Source organism: Diorhabda carinulata, chromosome 11 (assembly GCF_026250575.1).
Source record: "Diorhabda carinulata isolate Delta chromosome 11, icDioCari1.1, whole genome shotgun sequence".
Taxonomy (NCBI): Eukaryota; Metazoa; Arthropoda; class Insecta; order Coleoptera; family Chrysomelidae; genus Diorhabda; species Diorhabda carinulata.
Genome location: NC_079470.1, coordinates 6,314,764 through 6,341,288, shown reverse-complemented (window position 1 = coordinate 6,341,288; position 26,525 = coordinate 6,314,764). Strand labels below are relative to the sequence as shown.

At 31.3% G+C, this 26,525-nt stretch overlaps 1 protein-coding gene across 5 annotated transcripts in view; it reads right to left on the bottom strand.

The window, feature by feature from the left end:
- Positions 1–4,048: 4,048 nt before the first annotated feature.
- The window catches only part of LOC130899516 (protein PF3D7_1417600-like), a 34,088-nt gene continuing 11,611 nt past the window's right edge, over positions 4,049–26,525 (bottom strand). For 3 of the 5 annotated variants that reach the window (XM_057809507.1, XM_057809508.1, XM_057809510.1), the window contains 5 exons: positions 26,265–26,501; positions 25,080–25,291; positions 22,965–22,995; positions 19,753–20,042; positions 4,049–4,675 (listed from right to left, as the gene is read on the bottom strand). In XM_057809507.1, coding sequence (XP_057665490.1) covers positions 4,499–4,675; positions 19,753–20,042; positions 22,965–22,995; positions 25,080–25,291; positions 26,265–26,501 — 947 coding nt within the window. In that variant the 3' untranslated portion in view covers positions 4,049–4,498. Of the gene's footprint in view, positions 4,676–19,752; positions 20,043–22,964; positions 22,996–25,079; positions 25,292–26,264; positions 26,502–26,525 lie in introns of those variants that run through there. The other 2 variants (XM_057809509.1, XM_057809511.1) reach the window with 2 other exon arrangements.

The window sequence follows — 26,525 nt, the reverse complement described above, 5'->3', positions numbered from 1 at the left end:
TCTATATGTGTTTTGAATCTTATCTACTCATGGGTGAACGAAATTTGGATACGTGTTCAATATTTATATATAAATTATTTTCATAAATAAATTCAAAGTCAATGAGAAAACAATAAGTAATAAACTTTTTGTAGAGATTCAAAATTAGTTACACCTAATCACGTTTAAATTTTTCATTCAAATTAAGGGGTACACTATAAAGAATTTGCTCTAAAAAAATTATCTGTCCTTATTTACCCCTTTCGAAAATATCGTGATTTTTATGTAACGGACATTTATATGAGGTTATTCCATTTTACAGCTTTTCCTTTGGATCATCAATTGGCAAGAACTGAAGGGTAAAAATAATTCTGAAAATATCAACATGTTCAGAAGAATATTATCCGGAATAATTTAATATCTGAAGGACATGGTGAAGAAACTTTGAAATCTATGGAACGTAATAATTAGCAGCTGGGTTTCGTATTTTCGAAAAGGTGGCAAATTGCTAATAGAATAGAACAGGAACGGCTTAGGTTTTTTAGTGCTTCCTACATATAGATCGAGCTTCCTGAAATGACAAAACATGAACTAATGAGAGCTAGAATCAAAGAAATACAAGAAATATTGAAAACGAATTACGTTCAATTGTTGATCAAGTTGGGCCAGGAGGAAGTGGAACATCAAATGATACCAACATTGCTCGATTTTTCAAAAATTACAAAGTTTCATCTGAAATTACTGGCGTCAATAAAAGTTAAATTAGACGATATATCGTCAAAGTAATTCGTTAACGCAGATTATTTAAGTACGTTACTAGTGTTATCTTTTCCAGTTCTTAGTAGCTTAAGGAAATTGCCACAGAAACGAAGGAAAGGATTATCGCCGGTAATTAATTCTAGAACTTTTGAATGCAGCTGGTTAGATAGAAAACATCTGTGAATCAATTCTTCTTCCTCGGAAAAAAAATTCATCTGAATTCACAACGAGTGATAGCAATTATAGTTAATTATAGACAATTAACTAATTATTTTAATTCAATAGTATTTAAAGATTTATATATACATTGAAAACAACATTATTAATAGATACAGTTATTTAAAGTAAGTCCATTTTCTGGGTGAATATTCTCATTTATTTAATAATAAATTATAAACATATCGTTAATTAAGTCGTACTTTTGCAAATAGAAATATTTCGTTTTCAGTGACTTTTATTAATCTTTCTACATTCCCCTGCTGACCGTCTCTCCAGCCAAACCAAAAACAAAGTGTACTTTTTGATATCGACATCTTTATCATTTTTCAAATTTTTGGTAGGTCAGGGCGTATCAATTTTTTGATTTTTCAGGTATTAAACTACCCACTGCGACATTTGCAGACTTCAAATGGAATGTCTGATTCGCTGTCTGAATCAAGAAATTACTTCTGACTCATTTTAACGAAAAATCGTTGTTTGTTTCAACAATATCGCTCTTTTCATAACTAGTTACGCAAATAACTATTATTTAAAAACATACACGCAAACAAATAATAAATTATTATTATTTCAATCAACTAAATCAGTTTTTAACAATAAAAAATTTAAATATACTTTTGACCACGTTTTAATGTTATCGGACCCACTGTGTGTTGTCTTAAAACTTTAAGGGTGTTTTTATGCAGCGAATAACTTGCTAGTTGCCAGTTTATTAGTTCATAATTATTATGAAATATGTAGAAGAAAATTTGCAGTAATCTTTGCATATTTACATATTAAAAAGTAAAGAAGGTACTATGAATAAACAAATGCTATTACGGCAAAGAAAAACTAGTGGATTTCTTGCTGCAGTAGTTACTGCTGTACTGAGTGAAAACCTGGACCTTGAAATCTCAAATGATCAAAAAACTTGAAGCATTTGATTTGTGGTTCTATAGACGCATCCTGAAGATACCCTGGACTGAGAGAATCACCAACGACGAAGTACTAAGACTCATTGGTCGCAAAACAAAGCTGTTGACAATTATGGAGATAAGAAAAACATCTTACATAGGACACATCTTACGCAACGATAAATACCTACAGCTACAGAACATAATGCGGGGGAGAGTAGAGGGAAACGAAGGCATCGGCAGGAAAAAGAAATCCTGGCTCCGTAACATAGTAGAATAGACAAAGAGAGAGGGACAGAGACGCATTTAAAAACGTGGTCGCCACCATCAATGAGAAGACGGCATGAGAAGAAGAAGAAGATTAAGAAGAGCCAGAAGAACGATAGAGAATACTGTTGGTATTCTGGTTTTTAAGTGGAAAATTTTAGAAAACTAATTAATATGTCTGTTAAAAATACTATGTTCGTTGTTCAAGCATCAGTGTGTTTACATAATTCACGGAGATTGGCATATGAGATGAAAATAACATACAATGACACTTTCAATGGTTGATCAAGAAGATTGTGATGGATTTTTACCAGGCTCTTGGAAAACTGAGTGGGGCCAATACAATGCCATTAATGATGTATCCATAATTGGAAGCAATATAGGTATAAAAGAAGCAATAAAAATAAGAGAAGCGTCTACAAATTATTTTTATGGTGCTTTAGATTGGCAACGCCAAATAAATAGGATTTTGGCAACAAGTGCAAAAAATAAGTGTTTGCACGCGACGTAAATTTGTCTAAGTGCCGTTAGGTCGAGTTTGACAACACGTCGAGTGCTTTTTACACGAATTGCATGCAATATTTATATTATTTATATTTAATTAACGCTATCGGTTAATATTTAGAAAGATAGGAGCTAGTAATTAGGATTATTTTTACCATTAATGATGAAGGTAAATGTACAATTTTTGAAGTTTTTGAATTTCGTGTAATTACGGTATAAATCGATCAAATTTAATCGTTCTTCAACCTCATCTCTAATGACAAAACTTCGTTCCTTGTCAGTTTTTGAACGTGGCACTTTCACAATTAATATTGAACCTTCGACATGCCCCTGCGACCTAAAACAAGTAATTTTATGTCTTACAAAAACTATACAATAATTACTGACTTACTTTTATCATCAAATACTGGGAATTCGAAGCTTCTTTCGGAAAGTAATGAATGTGTCGCCTATTAAATACTTAAATGACCAAAATCATGCAGAGTTCCGATTCATAAATTCCATTAGTTTCTATAATTTTCAATATTAATATCTTCTTTTGTAGAAAGGCAAGCTCTCACCATTGAGTACTCAGATCCAAATGATGAGGATTTAATATCTTACGATCTTTAAAAAAAATATGCAAGAGGCGCATTTTCTGTAAGATTCGCAACTTTTTTCTTTTCAAATTTCGTTCAACTGTTAAAATTAATTTTTGTCTAACATTTCTAGAACTGCAGAGTTTCATTATTCAAATCATAGTAGTCGTGGTTGCGTAAGTTTGAGGCATTCACGTGTGTGCAATAAATATTTAGTGCACTAGTGCAATAAAGATCCAGTTTTTCCAGTAAATATATCTCAATAAAGTTGTGTTTATTGCATGAACGTAGAAAAAATGTATATTAATTTTAAGACCTTTAAGAGTTTACTGTACTTTATTAAAAAAGATGACAAAATACTCCGTCACCGATTGTTATTCAAATAGAAATCTTCCACTTTCAATTTACAATATAAGAAAAGTATGAATATTAAAAGAGAAGGATTTTTGAGCTCAATATTTCTACAAAAGCTCAGTTCTCAGTTTTTAGAAAATACTAGCTGTTAGTTAAAAAAATCCAACTAATGGCGAGTGCATGCCATCTTATATCTTTCCGTGACTTTTATTCACTGCATGGAATGAAACCTAAATAATTCTGAGAGGAAATTGTAAGCGCTCAAATTCAAATTGCTGATCATTGAAAATTATTGTCAAATGATTTTTCCACGAGCATAAAATGAATAACAATGTGAATCGCCGATAATAACGTACATTCATGATCAATAGTTCACTGTCGGAGTCGTTGAAAACATCTATATGCAGCGAACACGCATCTTTCAGTGATATCGAGGTCAGAGTAGTTGGAGTTATTAATGACAAAACATTTTTGGAAATATATACAGATACTACATTGAATAGAAAATACTTTTACTACAAAAACTTGTACATTTAGCGTGTTATGTATTCCATTACAACATTTGAAACTAAAATCTAAAATATCACGGTCTAAATGGTGAATAAGTCCTTGTGTTGATAGGTGAAACTATTTTTAATAACAATAATTAACAATTATATATTATTATTGTGTACCTCTTTTCATCAGTGAAGACCCTTTGGGTCATTTTTCTCAAACATGGCATTATCTATCTTGAGTAAATGAGGTTATGACCCCGTTTGTAAGAAAAAATGTGTAGTTATAAAAAAGAGTTGGAAATTCCGAATATTCCCAATTTCATGTATATATAAATATGTGTTCTACTTATTTATCAATGCATTTAGAAAATATTATGTTTATGAAAAACGACCAGATAATACTTTAACATAAATAATATATTTAATTAATATATGAGAACTCTTGCGTTCATGCTTGATTGCTTTGCTTCTTTTGTCTTCTTCTTACTAGAAATCCTCTAACGCCAGCTTGAATCTTAACGGCTGATTGCTGTTCTAGATCCGATGATTGACTTTTTGATGTATCTGATCCGGATGATTTCGATTTCATGGACGACTTTCTTGTGTTCATGTCAGAAGAACCATTCTGAAACAAATTCATATAAAATTAAATCCAATTTTAGCAGATTTTTTTTGCAGGATCCGACAACGAGCACATCATGTGGAGTATGATATTTAATGATATAAACCCTTATCGGAAGATAAGATACTACTATTGTAGTATAATCAATATAACATGAGAATTTTAATTGATTTAAACAGAAAATTAACATAAATTTTCTAAATCATCTCTTGATACAAGTATATTGTCTAGTAGTACAAACAAATTCTGTAGTACACCTCGTTATAATATAAAAAACATTCAAACACTAATTGCAATGGTATTTATTTAGCGAGAAAACTGTCTTCCCGGCAACGCTAATTTTCACCTTTAGAAGATTCATATAGCGGCTTTGAGTCTGTACTTTACACAAATAATATTTCCACATAGAAACATTTATTCTAAATTATATTCATTAACTAATTCTGTTTATCGAAAATGAGTTCAATAAGCTAATTTTCTGGATATTTCCGACCGTTTCTGAATCCACAAACCAAGATAATCGTAAAGAAGATGTTAAAACGAACAAAATAAAAAAATATCATGTTACGTATGAGGGAAAAATTTACTCCCTCATCACACACTTTAAAAACAGGCTTGCCTGATTCTGCCGGCCAAAAAAATTGGTTTGTGTAGATTTTTTCTGAAAGAGAATGAAATTTTCTATCGAATACACTTTAGGCAAACCATTTCATACTAAGAGAGAGAAACATTTATCTATTTTTTTAATAATAATTTTTTTAAAACTAAAACATATCTGGTCATTCGATGAACAAATCTCGGGCATATGGAACACTGTTTACGTTTTTCTATAGTAATTTGTTCCACAATACGAACTTACTTGTGGTATCCGCAGTATTCTTCTTATAGGTAGTATTCCTCACTCCAAGCCCTATGCGATGATTATCTAAACGCCTTCTCATAAGCTCCTCTACTATAGTTCTTCTAATATCAATTGCAGAAGACAGTTATGCGAGGTACAATCAATATTTCATAAATACGCACGGCATACCAAATTGAGAAATGAAAAATAATTATACCAGTTGGGAAATATTGCGTCAAGTTTTGTCAGCATGTGGTTTTAAACACAAAAAACTGAATAAACGGATAGAAATAACCGATTCGTCAAGGATAGTTCGATGGCAACAAGATTATTTGCGTTAAATAAAAGACTACCGAAGTTATAATAGACGTATAGGGTACAAAAAGGGTTCAGTTCACGTCTGGTACCCTGTTTAAACCAAACTTCCTCGCAGGCAGGTACATTTCACTCGTCTATTTACGTTTTATAATTTACTATTCAGTTGTGGTAAGTTAACGAGGTATAACAATGATTTTTTTCTAAGTTCCAAGTAGGACTACAATTAAGTGCATCTGTCTTAAATAACGGAGTATAATGCCGTCAAATTTATAATGATTCGATTGCCTTTTAACGAATATATTTGCTAGTTTTTCGTCATAGAAGATTTTTCTTTAATTGTATCAATGTTTTCAAAAGGCTGGTGCAAAATAAATGAATTTACGATCAAAACGTGACGAATACAAAAGAATAATTTTTGTTGCTATCGGTAAGTACGACAACTCGTTAAACTTTTGGCAAATTTTCCGTCCATTGTGACAACTCCGTCTTTATTGAAATTCTAGCAGGCAATGTTCAGCCTTTTGCGTTTCTTTCTGACAAACAGTCCCTGTTTCCATTAGCAGTGTACTGCTCTTCCTCGTCTATTTTACTTGCGCCATCTTCAGCTTCATCAAACTATTAAGTTTAATGTCAAAAAAATCACACTAACAGCAAGGTGGCGTCTAGTAGACCAGAATACACTGATTTTAATTTCTATTGTTCGTTCAGATTAAGTTAGAAATTCGAAAGTAGGGAATAAAGTAGCTGTCTAATCATTTAAGGAATACTTGGTGTGACCAGGTCGTAAGCGTGTTTGTTTACAACTAATTTACAAACCTTTGCGCGCAATAGTGTACCAGACATCACCTTTCCAGTTAAGGGTTAATGGTAATTTTCTTGATATAAATGGCATTAGTATCTTCTAGCTCATAATTCTACTAAAATTAATTTCAACGAGTATTTAAAATAGCTGATGCTAAATTAAACTTCTAGCAAGTCAATTTTAAGTTTACCAAATAACTCTTGATAATGTCGACTAATCCTCACAAATCTTATAAAGTTTGTTTTGATGCCTCGAAATACACATACAATCGTGTCGAAATTCCATAAATTATACGGGCATCAAACAATTTCTGGTAAATTTAGAGCGAAAGAAATGAGGAAATACATTCTTTTTCCTCGAGGCCATTCACATTCATCGATTAAGTAGATACAAAATACGGTTTGTAACAATAAATAAGAAACCGAGACAATAATAGTACTTTTTTTATTACCAGTCATTGATCCAGAGGTAATAAACAGAAATATTAAAAAAATGGTTGTGTATGTATCAATACTGAACGTTATCGTCATCGTTATTTAAAAGGTCGTATCTCATCCAATATAAAATCTGAATTAGATTCTACTCTGAGTGACACTGCTCCTTTATTATAAATAGTAAAATATTGTTTAAAGGAGGCCGACGGTGGTCGACAAAATGACTCCAGAAATGTTGAAGAAAATCCACAAAGTTGCGAGCCAGCAGACATAGTAGGCATTTCAAAAAGTACGGTTATATCGCACCCATTTTTCAATGGGTGCCGCGTTTACACACATTGTAAGTCAAGTCAAATTTTTGGACTGTTTCATAAACATAGCTGAAATGTGGATCCATCACTTCACACCCGGAATAAAAGAACAATCAAAACAGTTAACTGGAAAGGGAGAACTGGCTCCAAAAAAGGCAAAGACCATTCCATCTGAAGGCAAGAGAGAAAAGAAAGAAAGAAAGAAACTATCAACGGCCAAAATTAATGAATTAAATTTTGGATTGCTACCTCATCACCAAATTTATCAGATTTAGCGCCCTTGAATTATAGCTCGGTAGTCAAAGATTTTCCAACAATGAAGAGAGGTGATGCCGGAAATTATTCTATTCCAAGAGGCGGCTTGACGATTCTGTGTTTTCTTTGTTCGGCCATGTACTTCTGGGGCCATCCTCTTACCAATTTTATTAGAATAGGAGGTAGATTCAATATCTGAAATATTATTTTACCATTTTGATTGTAGACAGCAAATAACTCATTCTATTTTTCTTGAAACGTATATATTTTCTATCTAATTTATATACATCATTATGTTTATTTTCGATTCATTGATTGACATAATATACAGAATTTTGTATCTTTATCGAAGTACTATCTAGGACGTCACCTAGAATCTCATCATCCATATTGATGAATCAACAGAGTGACGACACTAATAAATAAAATATTTTTTGCAGAATAAAAGAATTAGAGGTGGACTAAATAAATGTGAATTTCCAATAGTAACTCTTCTATTAAAAAAAAATGGTTTAGAAGAGAGAGAGTCAAATGTCGAACACACAACTCGCGAAAAGTTTTGAAGTCACTTTCTCATATAAACCCTTTATTAGAAGGTATTTCTGCACAATACCCGCAAGAATTTAAACTAGACACTAATGTATGAATTAGTAAAATTCCTACAGCTTTGTAAATCTTCGTAAACCTTGCAAAACCAGTAGAAGATTAAACATCGTAGCTTTTTTCGTTACTATTAAACATCCATGAGGTATTTGGCATATAACAATCTGGTCAAAAGTGACTAATAAGCAATTTAACTTCGACTTAACCTAATAGATTTGAAACTTAAAACTAAGCTATACTCATGAGTGTCTTTTAGGTTCTATTGTAATGCGGTGGAGTTCAACGTGCACACTCAAACTTTGCTTTCCCTCTACAATCACCAATTTAACTCAAAAGACTGGATCCTCTTAAGTATTTTCTTTTCAAATAAATATTGTCGAGAAGCTGAATGGCCTCGACATCCATATGATAATGAAGTCTTTTTTCATGGCCTTTGGATGATTTACTTTGTGTGCTTTGTTATGGAATCTTTGGATGATTGTTAAGTTGCTTACTTTGGTGAATCCCCATAGTTGGATACCATAAGTCCACAAAAGCTTGAGTATTTGCTTATGAAACATAAGCTTCTTGTGTAGAGACAAAGTTTCTTGTAATTAGCCAACACATTTTTCTACATCTCCGTCCAAGTTTAACTTCTACTTTTGCATCGAAGTTAAGCTGACGAAATGCTCAATCTTGTTAGTAAATGTCATGTGAAGTAATTCGGTCTCATCACTTTCTTTTTCTCGTTACTTTCAAGATCAGTTCTAATTACATAACACAAGCATTCTGCTTGGTAGCAATAATAAATATTTGTTATGTCCTCGGTCCTAATGTATTTTGTTTGTTTCGATTTAAATAATGATGTCTGTATCATGTCTATATCTACTACAGTACTAGCTTTTTAAGATATTCTCTTTTCGTTTGATTATACTGTTTATCGTCGACGGTCTTTAGATTTTTTTGTGACACACTGTACAATTGTGTTGAGGTATTTTTCCTCCACGATTAGAAAAATATCTATTTTTGCGAGTACGTAAATATATAATATGTAGATACTAATAATAAACATCTCAAATTGAAAGGTAAAAAACCAGAACTGATGGTCTTTGGCATTCTTATGACGCATTTTTAGAGCCAATTGGTTGCTATTTATAAATTAATTAGTTTAAAAAATTTTTGGTGTTCGAGGACTAAACTATCTCTTATTTATAGATTTTAATAACTAACGTTAGTTAAATTCGCTTCGGACGTCTTGTTTTCCAAATCCATGCAGAATGGTGACAGTTTATTGATTATAAATTAAATCGACCTAAATAAAGTCATGAAAAAAATCTTATCTTAAGCATAAAAGATATATTTTCACATAATGTTGATATAATATATAATAATATTGGATATACTGGATACACAGTACTTTTCTCCCTCAAATTTTACTTATATCTATATTTCATTAGGTTAAATTGAAAGATTCCAAGATAGATTGCAACAAGTAGCACGCTAGTTGTGAGCTGGAACCAAGAGTAACGAATAGAGAATTGCATGAAAGAGATTGCAAAAAAAATTACGAAATTTGACAATTATTTCAAAATGCATTTCGAAAATTACGCTTACAATACGGAACTGATGAGGTAGAACCTTTCATGAACTTGCATGAATCAAGGACTTCTTTCGTACGCTTTGCCGAATTTCATGTCAAAACTACGGACATCTATTTTCTGCGGCGCTTATTGCGAACTGCTAATCCATTATTGCGCGTAGTTTGATGGTACCGCTCAGAGTCTATTGTAATGAGAAAACCTGTCAGAATCACACCTCGTCTATCCCAAATGCAATCGCCATTTTTTTTGGTGACAATATTTGCAAACATCTTCTTGGTTCTTGTAAAGAACTGCAGTGTCTCACTCATAGTGTCTTAATGAACCACCAGGTCAGATATGTAAGTAAAAAATGTCAAAGTTTTTCCCATTCGCTAGCATATATGGTTATTTATAAGCAATTTTGGTACCCATTAACCAAATTTTGTCGTAGCTTCGCTTTTGTTCGATAATTTCACACAACGGCCTGTAGAGCTACTACTACTAATGCTCTTCATTTCTCCTTTTTCGAGTTTAATGAAGAATTTTTCGATGGAGTTTTCATTCACACCGATAAATTTTCATAAAATTAACGTAACATAAAACTACTGGCGAGATTTTAAGCGCATATTTCAAGTTGGACTATCGAACAAACGGACAGCGTGGAAATGTTATTATGGTTGGTTGGTTATTTTAGTTGTATATGTAATCAGCGCGTGCCTAGCGGCGACAGACAATTTTCTTAACAGCCCTCGTATGTCTAGAATAAAGGTAACAAAATATTAGAATATGATTAATGATTATAAATGTGAATTTATTGGTAGATGTAGATATTTTTAGTGTGATGACTGTTTTCATTCGTTATATTCATTATTAAAAATTTTTAATCTTGATCATGTTGCCATATACCTAATAAATGCCGTGAATATTTTATGTCTAACTCAAGTCAATGGAATCAATTTCACAATCGGAAGATAGAGAATCTTCCAATTAAGCGTAAGGAAACGATTTACACCTCGTTACACAATACGTTGTGCTTGTGCTGTTTGTCCATTATTTTTAGCTATACGGTAACTTTAAATAGGTTCGTACAAACAAAATCCAAATCAATATTGTTATAATAAGGTGCGAAAAATATTTTAAATGAATCACAAATTGAAAAAACGGAACCTCTAATTATCAAATAGTAGCAAAGTTTCTTTGATCTGGCTGCTACTTCAAATTTATGAAAAAAAATATTTAGGTATTTTATTTTCTTCAAATTACCCTCCCTAAACCAGTTAGCTGGAAACACCCTTGTTCTCATGAATACATCCTAGATAATAAGATTATTCAACCTTAATTGAAGGTCAAGGTGATAATGCGGTTTCTCAAATTCAAGGTAAAAACTAAATTTTATGCCAGGTCCCATTTCCAAATCAAACATTCGTTTAAAATAACTTGTTGTAATATTATGAGCTAATGGTTTGAAGATTGTAGGTATAGAAGTGGCATTCACTTTATTATTAAATAATTATTATAATTTGTTTAATTGCAATACTGTGGGTAAATCTTCGTCACAGGAAATACTTCGATGATTCAAATCCTTTTTTATAAACAACATGCAGTTTAAAAATATTACTTGGAGAAACAAAAGTTGGCAAGAAAACACGTATATCACAGTAATGCGTTTTTTACAAATTTAGAACAATTAATGTGTACAGAAATATTCAGTATAGTAGCCTTCCACAAGGGTCAATGTTTTCGTGAAAATTTTAAAATTATAGTTTGACTACGTAAAAACGTATTTTTCCCCGCCGTTTTTCTTCCATTGTCTTACGTAATTTTGGGAAAAAAGTGGCATAATGAGCGCCTGTAAACGTGACTCCCTTTTGACTCCCATCTTAATTTTTTTTCGTGATGAAACTCGATATTTCCACTTCTCACTTACAAGAGAAAGTTTAGCTAATTTGAAAATTGAATTAATGTGAAGGAATTCTTCTATATTTACAAAATATTATGTTTTATCAATTTAATTTAGTAATTATTTTACCTTTAATATCAAGGATATATGTGGAAAAAAAGTTCAACTTGTATTTTCTGGGGTATTCAGATAATCTTACAAAATTAAACTTGTTATAGATCCCATTACCAGCGTAAAAGTTTGTATCTCTCCCTGTACATCGTATAAAGAATACAGCTGAATGAAATTTTTATTATTTTGACCCTGTTCCCAATTTCAAATACGCGGTTGCAATGAACATCTGTGCATAAATTTATATATAAAGTTTTTAAGGACAGAACAAATAACAAATATTTTTGAACTAAAATAAACAAAACACTTGTCTAATCAGTTATTTGAACTAGATACTAACGTGAACAATTGAATTTATTAGTGTGAAGATAAATCAGTGAATTAAAAACAATTATTAGAGACTAAATAAATAATACATCTATTAAGTAAAAAATCGCAATTACAGAGTAAGCTAGATTAGTATTTATTTATCAAAAATGTATCAAAATGTAACTAACGCCAATTAAAGAAACCGAAACTAGATAATTTCAGGGTAATGCGACTATTTAAGAACAATCATTTTCACCTAGGGTGTCAACAAATGATGTCGTAGCATTATTTAGAACCTCTACCCTAATCATTCGAAACACTAACTAAATATATTATATTTTAGCGACTCAAATAAATAAGGAAACCAGGCAAAACCAAAGCTGCAACTTTGGACTTCATCTGATGAATCTAAAATAACATATATCAATGTGTACAACAAATTTGTTAATTGTAGTGAACCCAGAGATTAGTACCAAACCCATCTTTGATATCAGTCATTACTTTCGTATAGAAAAACAGCAATGCAAACAAGTTTTTCTACCTGAAAATAAGAGACACTGTGATTGTGAGGAAACAAAAAACTCAGAATGCATATCTATGAGAACTGTAGACTGTAGATTTACTAAAGGATGTGTGAAGAAAAAGATGTGAAAAATGCCATTCCTTTGATTCATTAACTAAAAGTTTTCTTATCTCTCAAGATCCACATTACTCACCAAATTTAATACCGTGCGAATTGTGGCTTGGGAATAAAAACACATGCTAGAAAGACAGCTCTTTTTCACCATTCCTAAAATTCGTAAGGGAGCAGATAAGTGCATTGCTAGCCGGAATTGATTGAAATTAAATTTTACTATTTTACTACATATTTAATAAAATACTTACATAGTATTTTTTTAATACTTCTCGTAGATTTCTATGCTAAAACATATCAACCATATTTTGCCATTCAAAACATAAATATTGAGGATGTTTGAGACAAAATTTGAAACAGGAAAGAGACAAATGAGAAGATTAATTCATTATGAAATTGTTGGGAAAACTAATGGAGAATGGAGAATGGATTCACTGACGAAAATAACAGAATGGAAAGAAGTTGTAGATAATACGATTTACAACAGTATTAAAACAGCGCAATAGAAAGTAACAAACAGACTTTGTGGACAAGAGCGAAAAATGTTAAATCGTTTGGCAGATTTTAGATAAACATGAAAAAGCGACAATAGACTGATACTCCACGATTAATTCATCGATAAGTCCTCCACTTAATATGTAACTACAATGCACTGTCATGTAAATAAAAACATAAATTCACTTCATGCCATAAACAATACACAATAAGTGAACATAACCTCAACCAATATACTCGTAAGCACACATCACAAGCTGTTGTTGAGAAACTGCTTCTGGTAATACATTTTCAGAGCCTTTTACTCTTAGCAGATACAATTGCTTTTTTACTATTGGTATCTAGAAGAAACAAATCTTATCCTAAAGCACTTTATAAAATAAACTGTGGGTGATTTAGCTGGGAAAAAATGCATCATCCACTGATGATTCCCAAATCATGAAGTTGGAAATACCAAGTTATACGAAATTGAAGAGTATATGTATTAAAACAGCGCAATGGAAAGTAACAAACAGACAGTTGTGGAGAAGAATAGCGAAAAATGTTAAATCGTTTGGCAGATTTTAGATAAACATGAAAAAGCGACAATAGACTGATACTCCACGATTAATTCATCGATAAGTCCTCCACTTAATATGTAACTACAATGCACTGTCATGTAAATAAAAACATAAATTCACCTCATGCCATAAACAATACACAATAAGTGAACATAACCTCAACCAATATAATCGTAAGCACACATCACAAGCTGTTGTTGAGAAACTGCTTCTGGTAATACATTTTCAGAACCTTTTACTCTTAGCAGATACAATTGCTTTTTTACTATTGGTATCTAGAAGAAACAAATCTTATCCTAAAGCACTTTATAAAATAAACTGTGGGTGATTTAGCTGGGAAAAAATGCATCATCCACTGATGATTCCCAAATCATGAAGTTGGAAATACCAAGTTATACGAAATTGAAGAGTATATGTATTAAAACAGCGCAATGGAAAGTAACAAACAGACAGTTGTGGAGAAGAATAGCGAAAAATGTTAAATCGTTTGGCAGATTTTAGATAAACATGAAAAAGCGACAATAGACCACGATAAATTAATCGATACGACATCTACTTGAGATGGATGAGATGAGAGGAAACAAATCCTATTCTAAATCAATTTATAAAATAAACTGTGAGTGATTTAGCTGGGAAAAAATGCGGATTCGAGAATCATCCACTAAATTTATTAATTAAATCAATGCATTAAAATATTATTGCATGAGATATATCAATTGTTCACCATTATTTCAACATACCTATAATAAGTAACTACAATAATAATTAAATTAAAGGTCAAATCATAAATCAAAACAGCTTTTTCAACACCTACGTTTAATAAAAATTTATTATGGAATAAAGTGACTGGAAAATGCATCATTTTCATGCATTCAAGTCATAAAATACAATCTAATATTTATAATGTCCGGATGACGTATTCTCTTCAACTATTCCAATAATCCGAATGATGAAGGTTTAAAAATAAGATGTTAAAAAATATGTTGACTATATCTACGTTCCGTAATTCATCAAAATTTTTATTAGAATATACCAACAACTTTTAACTGCGTAATAATTAAAACTCTAGGTTCATTTCCTTGTACTTCATTATGTTTTATAAATAATTTATTTGTTTATTGAGATTGCCATGACTTTTTTTATGAATACGCCTATAGTTCAAAGAATATTAATCAACTTTCTATAAAAAGAATTATTAAAAAAGATCAAAAAAGGGTGTTACTTTTTATGTTACATGTTTGTAGCTATCTAGGCTTCTAATGGAAACAAAATTTTCAATATTGTTCAAAATGTAAAGTTTCAAAATTATATAGGTTATCAAAAGCTTAATATGAAATTGTAGACAATCTAAATATTTACAACAGAATAGGAAGTTTCTATTTCTATTTTAAAAGCTCAATTTTATATTTACGTTTCACGGTCAGATATACGAGATAAGTTAGAAATAGTTTCATTTCCATTTTATTTAAAATCAAACAGCTCAAGAAATAGTTTAACTGCGTTTTGTCGTTTGAAATGATATTACTTTTCAGATTATGAATTTAGGATTAACCAAGTATAAAACTATATTTAAAAAAGGCATTTACTGGTAACTCTCTTGCGAGGACAATGTTGTGACGAATTCAACAAAACATTGGTAAGAAAACAAGTAACATAAGTTTAAAAACATAGATGAACATTTTAACAGTATTGAATGTTAAAAAAATGTCAATTTGCGGTCAAAGCAAACTTTTTCGTTTTTTAAATACGAGGGTTAAGGCATAAGTCTGACAACTATTGCTTATAGTTATGTGAACGGACTCCGAACGTATATGTATCTTGTGAAAGTTCTGCAGGCACTGGTTGTATGCAAAATAACAGGTGGTAGCTGGTAGTAGCCCAGCAATGGCTAGAAAATCAGCCAGTTGTGAGTATCGTGCAAAATGGAAGTAAGCCGTGTGCATCAGCTAAAGTAGCCGTTATTCGCGGAAGAAATGCGATGGAACGTCTCAGTCAATTAGTGGAAGCCGTGCTCTGCCATATTCTCTTCGATATTCTTTGGATGGTGTTACATGCCGTCTCCAATTCCTGTAGAGTCCATCATATGTCCTCATCAATAAGCTGCTCGTTGGCGGCATGTGCTACGTTAATTCGCACAATGATCGGTCGTCTCCTACGTTAGGATAATTGCACACTTACACACACCGATTTTGAACGTCCGATTTTATACCGGTCGTCCAAATTTCATCAGTGAACTACATGTAGGAACGTGACCTGGTACACACCACGATGGCTGATAGTTGATGGTAAAATGACAGTGAGTAGCCGACTAGTGCCACTTTATCGCCGACATTACCGAAAAGTACTGACTAAATACACGTTTGCACTCGCACCGGTTTTTTAACGACCATTTCAGTGGACTGCTCGGTAAAATTAAGTAGTTTTGGTATTGCGTGCTAACTACGATTAGATTTCCACTTCTCGTGAAGTTCGCTAAAGGATGCAATAGATATTCTGAAAAAGAAAAACTTTTTAGTTCTTCATAAAGAGTATAGAATGTTTCCGTGTGTACTCTACTTTGATTGATGACTTGGATGAATACAGGATATGTGCTTAATACAGCGATACAATAACCACATAGCAACAACTCATTATTATTCAATAATCTCTTGTCAGGACAACAAAGCAACTGATTGTTTGACCGGTGAAAATCCGATGTTTACAAGTAGCGTGCTACCGATTAAATATCGATCGACTTTATAACGGCCGTCCAAAAACGGTGTGTGTGCAAATAGCCTTAATCATCACTGGTCGTCCTTGCTAAAACTTCTGTACCCTGTTACTTATATAGTATTGAATTATTTCTATGTTATTGTTATATGGATGGATGGAAAGTTTAAAAGCATGTAAAATGTCAGTTATGTTTAACAACATCATTAGCATATCAAAACACAAAATATTTTCTGTGATGATCCCGGGTATAATAACAAAAATAAAACAATTTCCTCAATTAACAATAAAATTAAATAGTCCTTGATCGTTTATAAAGTGGTTTTCCAATGAAACATATTATTACACTGCTAAATAATAAATAGTAGGATGGTTACAGATAATGTAACTACTAACCAGTGTTTCCCAATAGTAGTCCCTGTTTATTATAATTTCAAATTAACTTGAGTTGAAATTTGAAACAAAATAATTCTTAAACAGTATTTTCAAACAAGCGAAATGATTTTTTGTTGAATTTGAAGGAGAATAAAATAATGATATCGGTATTATGGAAAGAAGATAAGAAATAATAGAAAAATTGATATAAGTAACCCTAGTGTATACATTTTAAATGTCTAAGTAACAAATTAATTCAAAATTCAACTTTAACAATAACGACCTAATATATCCCATGAAAATAGAACCTAGCAATTTTTTGTTAATTTATGAAAAATATAAAATTCCACAAACGCATATATATCTATTGTTTGGTATTTTATTTCCACAATCCCCCAACAATAACATTTACACAGGTTTTGTTGACTAGGTCAAAAGTAAAAATGAAATTGAATGCATTTTGAATACAGTCAAAAACTTTAGAAAAATGCAATTATCGTTGATATTCTGCGATTATTAGATGTTTCATAAGAACCGACAATAAGTTGGGATAAGTTCGGTGAGGCTGCTGTGATATTCAAGAAAATCAGTGAAACCCAATCCAAATAAGTTCTCTTAGGTTTGACAGATCTCACTAAACTTATCACAAAATTCTCACAGGAAGTCTCTCAATTTATAAATGTAGCGATAAATTTACTAAAGAAATGTATTAATATAAGACACTTTAGTGAGGTTTTTCTACCAACACACCTAATCATTCTCCCAGGATACTATAATGTAATAATCAGTGGAGAAATAGTTTGAGAAGCACTATATAAAACTGACAATGTCACTGGAATTACATCTAAAATAGTGAAATTGTTTCCGTATACGTATGATACAAATAAACCGTAATATTTTCAATTATAACGATAACATGTTCGTAATGTTAAAGACCGTCAAATTACATTCAATATGTGGACATATTCTTTCCAAGTCACGAAATTTGAGAATATTTACTTTCAATATACATTTAAGTAAAATTTATATCATAATTTGATAATAAATCTTTTAAGACCATCTTTTAAAAAACAGTTTAGGCGTACACTGACTGTGTTTACAAATGTTGACATGTCTGGGTTCTGAACCCTAAAATCCGGGGTTTTCACGCACCTTGTCATGGTTAGAGGTGCAACACTATTGTACCACTACTAAAAGACAATAGGTTAGGTCAGGTTGGGTTAAGTTAGGTTAGGTTTCATATAAATATGAATCGCATTGATACGATTCCATGAATTTACGATTTAATTAAAACACAGTGACAAAAACTGTCATTTGCTGTTTTTAGAACAAATATTAACGAAGTCCACTAGATTGTAGGCGAGAATAAATCCGTGGTTTGAATATACCAAAATATTAATTGCAAATTTTTAATCGTTAGCTGTTTTATCAACACTCTTATCAGTTTAAACTATTATTTATAGGTGCTATTTTTCAATCATAAATTATTCAAATTTGAGAAATAATAACATGATGATGAATTCATAAATACAATGGAGTGATATGAATATATAATTATATTTTTTCTCACTTCTTAGAACATTTAAAACAGATAAATATATTGACGTTTCGACCTAATTTAATGTAGCCAATTATATCAATAGATCGCCTCCAACATGAATATCAAAAGAACAATCTATTTTACCATCTGCTTTTTAAATTGCTCGTGGGATAATTTTCATTGACTACCTTTAAAAAGGAAAAACTATTAACGGCGAGTATTATCCGAACTTATTGCAACGTTTTATCGAAGAAATTAACCAAAAATGCCGCATTTGGATATGAAGAAAGTGTTGTTTCATCAAGACCAACTCACACTTCCGCTATTGAAATTGCTAAAATTGATGAATTAAAAATAGAATCGCTACCCTATTCTCCAGATTAAGCTCCTTTGGATTATTTCCTGTGGACTTGAAAAAATGGCTCGGCGATCAAAGATTTTTCTAACAATGGAGAGATGTTGTCGGTAATTAATGGCTATTTTGAGGAGCTTGACGATTCTAATTATAAAAAGGGTATCGAACTTATCGAACATCGCTAGGAAAAGTGTATGGAGTTGAAAAATAAATATATTTTGCACAAAATTTTAGTATTTTCTTCAATATTTCGAATTTCGATGCATGGTTATTGGAAAAGTAAACAAATTTTCGAGAGAAGGATGAACGAATACTATAATAATGGTTCACATACATAGAAAAAAAACACTTAAACAATTTGAGTGGAATTTGTAATTATATTTTATGAATTTAAATGTAGCTAGGAAGAATTTATTTGATGGCTGGCTACTTATTATATTATTATAAAACATATTGTGTTATTTAAATAGATTTTTATATGGATATTCATGTTGTGGATGATCTATTGATAAATATAATCATTCAAAGGATCAATGTCAAATCAGATTTTGATAATGGTCGAGGAATGTCGACATGTTTGTTTTAAAAACAAATTATCAATTAAAATAGACCTGAAATCAAGACGATTTATCAAGAAAAAGAATTATATTATTACATTGACTGGAATCCTCCATGTCCTACTCCAATTCTAACACCATCATATATTGTTTAATCGAGTTAAATAATAAATAATATTCATGTAATTTGTTCGATTCAAAATTTTATTATCAGTAAAATTTATCGAATACTCAATTTATTTTAAAACAATGAAAATATACATTTCAAAATCTAATAAACAACTGAAAAATTCATTGTTTTAAATTTAAGTGCTGATCTAAATAGATAAAAACAAAAATTTCGCATATCAATTTCAAGTATTGATTGAAAATTAACTATCGATTTTTAATATATAAATAAATAAAAACTTACTTTGAGTTTCAGTTGCTTTCGAACCTGGTATCCTCGAAATCCTGCTTGAATTTTCGTAGCTGCTTCGGCTTCCATGTTTCTTCCTCTGTCAATTTTCCTACGTTTTTCACTTTCCATAGTCTCTCGCTGCGAAATACTGTTGTCGGCGCTGTAACCGTTTTCCGCCTTCGGTTGTTGTAAGTCGCCTTTTCCCAGCTTCTGCGCATTCTTCTGTTCGACGGCGGCATCCGTAGAGACGTCGGTGACGTTACGCGTTGAAGGTGGACGTTGCGACGTCATGTTTTCAGCATCTGTTGCATAATTAAACATTTGACAAGTTGAAGGTGAGGATAAGACAGTGAAAAATAGATACTCAGAATTCATAGTTAGAACATGACTGTTAGAGATATTTATTAACCTTAATTATTTCATTTATACGTTGACGTATTTTATCGCATCTATAACAATAAAAACCATCGTTTCTTAATGTGATTTTGATATAGTATATAGTATACAAAATATTACAAAAAGGGTCTAAAATTTGAAAATAATACAATTGAAATGTTTAACTGTTTATTGTGGTTAACAGGTTAGGTTAGGTTAGGTTAGGTTAGGTTATATTTTGATACAAACTTAGTTTCAAAATATCATATTTTCATAAAAATCTGAATAGATCGAAATGTAAATTTTTACCTGTTTATTGAATCAAAAGATCACGATCGATATAATCACGATCTGTGTCGAATGAGTCTGTAATGTCACCACACCGAATTGGCATAATAAAACAAAAAGAATTTTGCAAAAAATAAAGAACTTGAACAGTTCCTATTGATATTCAAACTAATAAGATTGCGTTTTATACGGATATGCTTTTTAAAAACTACCACATAGATCTAAAACTAATAATATACTGCTACAGATTCTCAACATGAACTGCTGAACTGCTACGATACTTAAATAAAGATTCGGAGATCTAAAAAGACAATCGTTCTAATAGGGCATGTCAGTCGAACATCGATCATCAATTGTGAAGACATAATGCAATGAGAGTTTATTCCAATGAAAAAGTTATAAACTGCTAATTCCACAAAGTAATATTGTATCGTTTGTGTGCGAAAAAAGAAATGTGATATCTTCTTCATTATGTCCACTCCCCGTGCCACAAGTCGCTTTTGATTTGCATGTTATTGCCCACTAGAAGCTTTTCTGGCAAAGAAAACAACAAATAACTAAGAATAAACCAAAAACATTATATTTAATAGTGTTATAAAACATCCCCATGACCCACTTGATGCATAAACATTTTAGATTGTGTGTCTGCGGCTATCCATCAAATAGGGAACTTTATTTATAAACTATCCGGCCACTTAAAACTAAAATCGGAAAACAGCTACCGTTCCGAGAAGAGCAAACGGCTATTAACAATAATTTCAATATTGCATCGGTTGAAATGAAATTTTACGAGACATCGAAAGTACTTGAAATAAAACAAGTTAGTATCTCTTTGGTCCGGCTTATCCCTATTTTTAGCAATCAGATTTATTTTAAACTATGCATACTTGTCAAAGACTGATGAGAATGCAATAATTTCATCAAAATATCCAATTATTCTTATTAAATTCGCCAGGATTCATAAATTTTTTCTTATATCACTAGTATCAGAGTAAAAATTAGAGCAAGTGGGCGAACTACGTAAGCGCTTTCAAATCGAGATGCAACCATCAACACATCTGTACTTATTAAAAACGGGTTAAAAATAGTAAATGGAATTAAAAAGCAAAAAATACATTACAGTTTAAAAACATGGTGTTTTTGGGGTGTTTTCCAAGAAATTTTTAAACAAACTGTGCTTCGCAATGAAACAATTGAAAAAATATAACGACTGACATTGAGTCCTCAATTTGGATATCACCAATTTGAGCTAGGTAAATGGCAACCCAGATCTATTGGTAGGAGCTTCACCAGTTGAGCTATTCTAGAGGCACATAACGCATTTATAATTTAGTAACCTACCTAACAGACCAGTATACCGTCTATCATACTGTTACGAACTCGATCGTGAAGCCGGTCCTGTCTGGCAGAGTCTAAATTTACATTATAGCGCTGAACGCAGAAAATTTTTTATCACAGCAGCGATTTGTTTATACTGTTTTTAGAACTAATTTCTAAAGAGCCTTTTATTTTATTTTTTGTTTACTTTCTAGTTTTATTAAAAAATTCCTTTCTAGTATAAATTTGTGCTTGTTTAACACCGAAAGTCTACATAATTTTAGCGAACGGATCGAAATAGTAAAAAGTAACCGGTAAATTTAAATAAATTATAACTATATAAGTTGAGAATTGGTGTTTAAATAAATTAGGTAATTAAAAGACATTGTGTATAAAAATAGTTTGAGTTTAAATAAATAAGAAAAACATTACAGTACCATAGAGAACCATTTGGATCTTATTGAAAAGATGAAAAAAGAGAGACATAATAGAAAGAGAGGTCCTACTCAGTGAATAATTTTCAGTAATCGAAAAAATCATTTGGAGAGTTCCTAAACTTTAAAAATATCGTAGAAAGCACCCCACACTATTATAATAGTGACATTAATTTTCATACTACTGATTTTATTCTGGACAGGACAGGATTATAACTTAATATTTTTTTTTATATTCAAAATACTCAAAAAATTGAATAATTGTATGTGCATTTAGTGAACCGATAACTGGTAATAGGAGATAATTTGATTTATTATATCGAATTATACATATAAAACAAGTAAGACCATGATTCCGACTCACGAATAAATTTTCCGAGAAAGCATAAGAACTTTTTATTATGAAACTCTTACGTAGGAGTAATTTTCTATATTTCTACATTAAATCGAAAAATGGAGAGTAATTTCATTCACCATGATGCCTAATCAAACGTTTTATAACAATTTTATGAATCGTTTTGATTTATCTATATTTAATAACTTTATATTTCTATATAACTGTTTCACCAGAACACAAAGTTAGTTCATTCAGAAAACTATATAAAATTTTAAACTCTCGAAATAAGAGTAGTTTGTGAAATGTGAAAAAAAAACCAGATCCATTATGGAATAAAAATTACCCCAAATTCCAATTATTGAAGATCGAAATTTGTTTCTTTTGTAGTAATATCAACATAGTCAAGCCTCCTTCGGGTTATTATATACAACAGAAACAATTAAATGTCATCAACTGACTAATTATTTAATTACCTGCATTGATATCTGATGTCAACGACAAAATCTGAAACAATATAATACATAATACACTGTAAAATTGACTCTGCAATATTTTCTTTATACAAGTGCTAAGCTAATCTTCAAAAATGCAGCAACTTCTCACAACTTACCTTGCTGAGTGAAAATATATTTTAAGCACTAAAATGACGGGTGTTAATATAATTACTAAATGCATCCAAATAAAATGGAAATAACCGAAATGATTATCAAAATATTTAAAAAGGCAACTTACCGACTATATTAATTGGATTAATCATACATGAAGGTGATGTTTACCACTAAGCAAAAAAGGAGGTAAAGAGACTAACCGGGTAGCCAATTTTAGATAAATGTTATTCAAATGCAACATTCTCTAAACCAGCACAATTTAATGTAAATTGTATCCAAAATCTACTGCAGGTGTGATACTAGTGACAAAAAAGTAAATCTGGCACAAGTCTTTTTGACACAGTCACTCAATAAATATGAGGCATCTCTTTTATTACTTGAAATGTATTATGTGCCATTTTCAAAAGTTTTTTTGTAAAATAAGTGCAACTATCTTCAACAGAGGGATATGTTTTGTGCTGAGCTTCCTTTTTACCTATCAAGCAGCGATTTCGAAGTATATGATATGATAATAATGATAATGAAGATCACTACAAACTTATTATGATGTCGTCAAAAGGTCTATCGTTCATATAAATTCGGTAGACCTAAAGCACTATATTGAGAAGCAAAAACTTTCTTAGCATTGTGCATTTGTTAAAGAAAAAAGGGAGTCCTAGATCAAGTTTATCAGATCTATGTCGAATTGTATGGCTCCTTGAAAACGCCGCCGTCCCAAGCTACAAACTTTACGAGTACTTCCTTCAACACAAAACTAAAAGAGGGAAATTTGTTCCCTGCTGACTGTGCTAGTTCTGAACTCTGAGGGCTTGGGAAAACATGATCGGTTACCCGAAGGCTATCTGTTCAAGAAGTTATTCTGAATATTGAAATTTTATATGTGCGCCAAGAAAAGAATATGATTTATAGACTGATAAATCAAATTACTAAATGGAATAGAATTATTCACGCAAGATACTTACGACATTCTTTCAAATGGCTTACCATATAAGTCTTGTGACTGGAAATTATAGGATGCTAACTTATTAGGCTTACTTAAAAAAGCACAACCTTGTCTATCTATGAATGGCATGTGATTATGGAAATTTTAATGTGATAACTCCTTTTTAGTACAAGTATAACTCATTATTGGAATATTGTGATTCAGTGAGATATCCGATGCATATTGATCGCACTTAAATAGGCCAGATGTCGTGTTGGCCCATAAAAATATGGAGGTATTATCATCTACATTGCCGTCCTTCTATCTCATTAAATCGAAAAACCAGAAAAATTTTGTCAAATATGAAAATCTTGCCTATGATATCAAAAACACTGAATAAAGCGTAATAATCCCCTTTGGTGTTTTTGATTGAAGGAACTTTTAGTATTGAGTTTTCCAAATTCTTAGAAAAATTGGAAGACATTTGTTTTCTCGAGGTATTAATTTGAAAAAGAAAACGCCGACGCAATGACCATGCAAAAAAGTTAACAAAGGATCAACAAACAAAAAATATCAATAATAGAGTAGAGTATAAAGTTATAGACAGCAGCCTGCTGTGTAAAAATATACGTTCTTTTGTAGTAGAATAGAGCAGCATTGATTCCTGCATCTTAAGTTCCAAATGACACGACAATTCTTATAACAAATTTGGAATTTAGCGTATATAAGTGAATATTGGTTTATAATGAAGTGCTGCTTATAAATAATTGGAACAGCTTGAACTGTATCACAATGAAAAAGCTTCAAATCTCAGCAGCTCAGCTAAAATAAATTTTATACGCAGTTTTGGTCAACATTATAGTTTGTGCTCAAATTTTGAAGGATTCTGTTATTCATCCATGATAAAACTATTGCTCAGTATCTATTTGTAACATATGTGTACAGTCCATTTCAAATAATCTAACAAGATGCGTTTATATAGGTTCTACCAATTATGCATTTTATACATTAAATTAAATCATGTTGATAGATACGTGCGATTTTTTAAATTTACTTACTATTATAAGATATACTTGACCTGAAGTCTGGCATAATTTAACAGATATAGGTTGACTTCTGCCAATATCAATACTTTCATGTTGATCGACTGGGACCATAACAGTATCGTGTTTTCCTGAATGCATGCTAGTATTTGATAATAACGAAGAAAGTCCTTCTAAAGAAGCGGATTTTTTTACTTCTCCAGCTATTGAATTTTCTTTTTTCTGTTCTAAAAATAATAGATAGATACTTCAAAGCAATTGAACTGCCGCATGTTATAATTATGATAGATCAACTTTGTTCAATTATTGATAATCATATTTTCGTTCGATTTCTGTTGTGGACACAAAAAAAATCATATCAGGGAAATAAAAGCCGTGAGCAGCAGAGCTCCATCACGAAAGTCGAAAATCTCTCTCTCGAATGAAAATTCATAATTTCAATAGACCCGATGGTTTCGAACCCTCTTGTTCAATTCCAATTGACAACAAAGAAAAAATTGTCATAATGACAAGAAATTTCGAAAGTGGGAAGTAAAAAAAATCACCCTAGCAACGATCATACTCGTATTATTCATTAAATAGGAGGCGGTCCAGTTCAACAATCAAACAACGATCAAAATGATTTAGGGCATTTTGTGCTAGAAGATCTGAAGAAGAAAACTTTGAACTTGAGAAAGACAATTCTTCAACATCACCCCTACTTTCATGCGAAGTTCGAACCCTCTAGTTAAACTTTTTCTGGCCAAAAAATAAGAAAATATAACAAAAATGACCATAAAATGGAGAGGGGTGGAGATGGAAAGTTTCGACCTTAGACAGGAAATCATCTCGCAACTAATTGAACCTACATGTGAAATTTCATTTTTCAGTCGCTTTTCGTTTGACCTGCAGAGGTGAGCAAAGGTCAAAAACCACTCGAAATATTCATTTGTTTTCAACCAAACTCTAATAACATCAATCCGCCGACAAAAAAGCCATGTATGCTAATTTTGAACCAAATCGGACCCATAGCAATTGCTCGAGAGACGAAAATAAGAATTGTAGCTTAAACAGATATATAGATATATATATATAAACTACAGACATTCGAAAAATCATCATAATCGTATTCAGGAGGTCTCAAAACATGGGAAAAATGATGTGCCCCCCGTTTTTCAACTAATTAAAGATTATATGTACCAAAAAACTTTTTTTATTTACCTTTCAATGTTTTTTGCACTTCAATAGGAAGTGGTATAACTAACGTCCCATTTTTAAGAACTTCACTTTGTTTCATTTCATTTTCATTTGCCTTATATTTATTACTAGAAGATAACGGATGTTCTACATCAATTGGTGGAGAATATTCACCGACTTTATCATTTGTAGAAAAAGGTGTGGGTATTGAACAGAATGTATATAGATCCCTACCTTTTTCTGTATGTAGAGAAGATGAATCTGAAAAAGTGATATCAGACTCTT